The sequence below is a fragment of the Cololabis saira genome, chromosome 8 (assembly GCF_033807715.1).
Source record: "Cololabis saira isolate AMF1-May2022 chromosome 8, fColSai1.1, whole genome shotgun sequence".
Classification (NCBI taxonomy): domain Eukaryota; kingdom Metazoa; phylum Chordata; class Actinopteri; order Beloniformes; family Belonidae; genus Cololabis; species Cololabis saira.
Window position 1 is genome coordinate 45,813,269 of NC_084594.1, and position 6,000 is coordinate 45,819,268.

At 40.2% G+C, this 6,000-nt stretch overlaps 1 protein-coding gene across 1 annotated transcript in view; it reads left to right on the top strand.

Annotated features, from left to right (window-relative positions):
- pik3c2b (phosphatidylinositol-4-phosphate 3-kinase, catalytic subunit type 2 beta) overlaps window positions 1-6,000 on the top strand; it is a 66,824-nt gene that overhangs the window by 22,407 nt on the left and 38,417 nt on the right. Inside the window, 1 exon segment of the mRNA XM_061728089.1 lies at window positions 5,214-5,325. Coding sequence (XP_061584073.1) covers window positions 5,214-5,325 — 112 coding nt within the window.

A 6,000-nucleotide genomic window follows, 5' to 3' on the forward strand; every position in this document is an offset into this window, starting at 1 on the left:
TAAGAGTCTCCAGTCTCCCGACGGCTCTGGTTGAACGGCCTCACAAACCATCTCTGATCACACTGTTTTCTTTACGAGATCACAAGAAAAGCAGAACAGTGATCTTCTCTCCATCTGTGTTGCTGTCTTGTTTATTTATCTTTACTCCACCAATTTGAAATATTAATCACTTTTCTAAGTGAACGACGCTAACGCAGCTCAAACAGCAGGTGTATCCGCCCCTTTAATCTGATTGGTTTACGAGTAAGTCGTCCCCCACGTGGGGTGCGCTCTTATGATTGGCTGAAACAAAGGAAGACATCTGATTGGTTTCAGATGTTAAAAAAAAACATATTTGTGGATCGAGTCACGTCAGGAGAGTCTCAAAAGTCACACGCAAATCCAGCGCAGCTCACAGACAAAAAAAAACGTTTGTAAATCAGGTTATATTTGTGTGCGCATCAAAAATACATTTGTATATCTTGTCCTACGCACGTGTGAATTGTTCTGTGCATTTGTGAAACGGTGTGTGCATTTGCGAATTGTGAGACTGTTCTAGCTCCATACATTTTTTGGGAGGTGCAGGTCAGGCTACGGCGTAGCTACGGAGAGACTCCTGCGTAGCCGCGTACCCTACGGCGTAGGCTCTGATTGATTTAAGCTGCTGCTGCTGCAATGGTCTCCATGGCCTCTCCGTCGGCACCAACCTCCCCTGGCGGACCGTCTGCACCGGTTGACTTGTACCTCCAAACTTCTCCCACACTCAGCTGATGCAACCCAAACCGCCAGGGCTGGGACCGGTCCACTGTGCCGCATCATTTCCAGTACTCTGCTTTTCCGCTTCGTCCCTTTTGCCAGAGCCGTTGGAAGGGAACGCACAGGCCACCTCCTCACACGGCTCCTCTCGTTTACAATGAGACATTTGCAGCACAAGTATTTGTTCCAACTCAACAACTCTTATAAAAAAAGCCAAACTGGAAAGTAAATCCTCAAGCGAACAGTTTCACGTGAGTCCACCAAAGACCCACAAGTGTTTTAGTGGTTAATTTGGGGCACTTCATGCCGCAGAGACCTCAGTACAGAGCTGGGAAAGGGCAACGGTGCTCTGGAGGCGACAGTTGTTGGAGATGCATTAACCAGGCTTTAGAAACTCCTCCGCAGGGCAGACATTTTCCACTCCATTCATGTCTTGTTTCTGCTCTCTCTGGGCTCAGCTGTGCAGACAGGAAGCAGCTGCAGATGGGTGCAGGTTTTCTCTTATCCTCAGCAGAGCGGCTGTACTGTAGAGTGTGGGGCTCCTTTGTACGAGTGTGTGTGTGTGTGTCGGTGGAAGTGTGTTTCTGCCTGATAAACCGCAGCTGTGCGCCAGCTGAACTTCCTGCCCTTAAACAATAACTGTTGTTAAACTTTGTTTGCTAAGATCCACACATGTTTGTCTGAAGGCCAAACACTCAGCTCAAAATGTTGAATGAAGGTTCAAAAGTGAAGAAAATGATCAAAACGGAGCCACAGTCGCCTCACAGTTTCATCCGTAGCGTTCTGTATCATCTCTGCCTGGCCCCGAGTGAATGTTACAAAAACCTTTTTATCCCTCTGGAGTTCCATTTTATACCTTTTTTATAAATGACTTTAACATGTCGTTCAGTCCTGTTAATATAATAATGCACCCACTTTGTAACTACAACTTCAGAGTTAAACAAATGGAGATTTTCCCCGACATGTTCGCCCTCTAGTGGACGCTTTAGGCAACACACGCAGATTTCTGCATGACTGCACTAAAAAAACTCAAAATCTTAACATATTTGTCTTATTTCTCATTTTTTGTCAAAAAAAATCTCATTACACTTAAAACAAGACTCATCACTGGAAAAAACAACAATTTTCACCTGTTCCAAGTAGATTTTCACTTAAAATAAGTAGAAAAATCTGCCAGTGGAACAAGATTTTTTTGCTTGTAATAAGAAGATAAATCTTGTCCCACTGGCAGATTTTTCTACTTATTTCAAGTGAACATTTACTTGAAACAGGTGAAAATTGTCAAATAACAAGTTATTTATCTGCTGATGACTCTTGTTTTAAGTGTAATGAGATTTTTTGACTAACAATGAGACATTCTAACTAGAAATAAGACAAACATTCCTGGTAAGATTTTGAGTTTTTGCAGTGTGAACGGTGGAACCACAACAACACAAAAGCCCCCCCGCTCCACACCTCACCCCATCCCTAATGTATCATAGGTAGAAAATGACCATATAACAACATGCCATTTAACTTGACAACCTTTATTAACCCTCTGTTGCACAAAATAAGTAACACCCCTTTAATGCACAACATGAGTTTTTCTTTCCTGTATCTTTTTAGATCAATGTATTTTAGTATTCAATAATCCACGTATTCTTTAGATATCTTGTTTTTGAGTACCATGCATCAGTATTTTTATGTTTCCAGCCTTATCTTTTGAATATAATATGTCAAAAATGACCCATTTATCCAAGTATGATTTAAAAATAAATGAATGCATATAATGATAATATTTTTCTTGAAATAACTATTTTAGTTGTGATTTGGACCAAACATTCATAAAAGTAACTTTTGAAACATGTTTATTTCTCATTTTGGAACACACAAATACATCTGACAATAGATAACTAAAAATAAACTGATGCATTGACCAAAATAAAATAAAATGGAACTGATCACGTAGGCCCACTTCACGTTTGTGCTCATTGCAAACAGGCCTCTTGCACTGGGAACAGCAGCTGCTGCTTTTCTGTCTTGTTGTGTGTCCTGTTGCGGCTGGGTGGCGGCTGTGTTTTGTTTTTCTAACCCGCATCTTCCCATCGCCTCTATGATATGCTTTTGGAGTGTGGGTGTGTCCTCCAAGCGCCTCTTTGCCCTTTGCTCCTTGATGAATTGCCGGTGTGCATTGGTGACCCCGCCCATGTAACCCGGGGGTTCTGCAGAATAGATACAGTATTTTGACCGTATGAGTCAAATAACATAAAAAAAACTAAAATTAATAAAATATAAAATTAAAAACTTCAACTTGAAATGAATAAATATCAAATTAAAAACTTCAACCTGAAATAATAAATAAATATTGAATATAAAACTTAAAACTGAAATAAATAAACAAATCTGAGCCACAAATAGCCATCAATTACTCATCAAAAGAAAGCTACTTCCACCACCTAAAACCTCAGAGCAGGTCTAGCAAGTCTAGCAGGTCTGAAATCAGGTCTAAACCTGCATGTGTGTCTTTTACAGACGCGCACGTCTCTATTTTCTGGATCCAAAGTTATCAATGAGGTGGACCACGTCTTAACAACATAAATTGATTTAAAACTATAGCCAATTTATTATATATTGGCTATAGTTTGTAGCTTATATACGACCAACAGGTCATGTGACCACTCTTTCACAACAGAGGTGAATGCAGCGACGTTAACAAGGCGTTCAATGAATGTTCATCAGGGCTGCTGCAAAAACACAGTCCAGAGATTCCTGTGTGATGAGCAGCAGCTCAGCTTTGATTTCAACAACATCCCCACTCTGAAGTGAAGCAGTGTTTAGTTTTTTTCTCTTGCTCGCTCCAGATTCGTGATGTCCTTTGAACGACGAGTCTCACCTTCTGCAGCTGCAGCTGTGGAAGAGTCTGCCTGCACTGCTATTGTCATTTAACAGACACTTTTATCCAAAAGGACTTACTGAGACACACACACCATTTGTGGAGCAGTTAGGGTTAAGGCCTTGCTCAGGGACCCAAGGTGATTCATATTGGTTGTAGGGATGCAAAATATCGATTATTTCATTAATTGACAGTTGATAACCTTATCGATCGATCATCGATTAGTTGATAAGCGGCGTTTTTCCCCCATCTGAGATACAAACATAATTTTTTTTGCTTATATAAAATACAAAGGACATTTTAATGTATTCCTTAATCAAATATTTATTTGATACAAAAGTAACAAAAAGACATTTTTGTACCACAAGGAATATAATATAAAGTGCACTTCAAGGCTATTAGTAGTAGCAGCAGCCATAATAGTGTCATTTGTGTCAAGCAAATTTTAAGTTCTAGTTACGTTTTAAGTTAGAGTTTCTGCAGTGTTCAAAATAAAATGATGACGCATTAAATGTGGTCCGGGCGTAATACCAGCTTGTGAAATTAAACGAAAAAAATAAATAAATAAATAAATAGATTAATTGTAATCGTTAATTTTAATCGGGTAATTTCATAACGGCAATTAATCAAAAATCGATTAATTATTAACATCCCTAATTGGTTGCCATTCTGGGACTTGAAACCTGGGATCCTTTAGACCAGTGTTTCCCAACCCTGGTCCTCGAGGCACCCCTATCCTGCATGTTTTAGATGTTTCCCTGCACCAACACACCTGATTCTAATTAATGGTCCTAATTAGCTTGTCACCAAGGTCTGCACAACTCTGTTGATGACACAGGTACTTTTATCACGGTGTGCTGAAGCAGGGAAACATCTAAAACATACAGGATAGGGGTGCCTCGAGGACCAGGGTTGGGAAAAACTGCTTTAGACCAGCGGTCGGCAACCCAACATGTTGAAAAAGCCATATTGGACCAAAAACACAAAAAACAAATATGTCTGGAGCCGCAAAAAATGAAAAGTCTTGTATAAGCCTTAGAATGAAGGCAACACATGCTGCATGTATCTATATTAGTTATAACTGGGGGAAGATTTTTTTCATTATGCACTTCGAGAAAAAAGTCGAAATGTTGAGAAAAAAAAGGAATGGAAAAAGGAAGAAAAAAAGGAAAAAAAGAGAAGAAAAGGAAAAAAAGAAGAAAAAAAGGTCAAACATTTTTGAAAAAGCTCCAGGGAGCCATCAGGGCGGCGCTAAAGAGCAGCATGTGGCTCTAGAGCCGCGGGTTGCCGACCCCTGCCCTAGGCACGCACGCACGCACGCACGGCGCTGACGCTGCTGGCTGGGTGGGGAGCCAACACCAGCACTAACCCCAGCCCGGGCTCTCGGCCAGCACTCCAGTCACTCGGGTCTCGATCCACGTCCCCTTATTCACTCAGACGAGCCCTCGCCGTTGGTTACAGTTTTACTGTATGACAGATTATATCATCATTTTGCTCACCACGCTGGAGGAACTGTGTTTTTTGGCACTTCCACGTTGGTGTTAGTTTTGAAAACCCTCTTTGTGATTGAGAGTTTGTTGTACTGATGATGACTCTTTCCCTGCAGCGGTCAGAGTCTGGCCGGGCTGGAGTTTGTCCAACAGTGTCTGAAGTTTGACTGGGATGTCCGACTGTATCTGACCAAGAGATCGGCCATCGACACGGAGCTGGCCCGCACGGTAATAATAATAATAATAATAATACATTTCATTTGTTAGGCGCCTTTCATGGCACTCAAGGTCGCCGTACAACAATCAGAATACAATAACACAATTTAAACAATAAAGAACAGCAAAGTTTGCAGCAGAACACAAAAGACCACGTAAGTTGTAGGTGTACTTAGTTGATTAAAATCTCATTTGTGAAATAAACTTCACCAGTAAAGTCAAACATGACATAGACACGTAATGACAACCAAACATCTTTGAGTGTGGGGCTGGATTCTGATTGGCTGAAGCTAGAATGTGGTAGTTTCATATTTCTGTGATGACAAAAGCAAATTTATCACCAATGTCACACTGGATAGACTTTATAACAACATATACAGTCCATTTTCCACTTATTTCCTTCATGTCCCAGTTTACATACAGGACTGTCTCAGAAAATTAGAATATTGTGATTTTCTGTAATGCAATTACAAAAACAAAAATGTCATACATTCTGGATTCATTACAAATCAACTGAAATATTGCAAGCCTTTTATTATTTTAATATTGCTGATCATGGCTTACAGCTTAAGAAAACTCAAATATCCTATCTCAAAAAATTAGAATATTCTGGGAATCTTAATCTTAAACTGTAAGCCATAATCAGCAATATTAAAATAATAAAAGGCTTGCAATATTTCAGTTGAT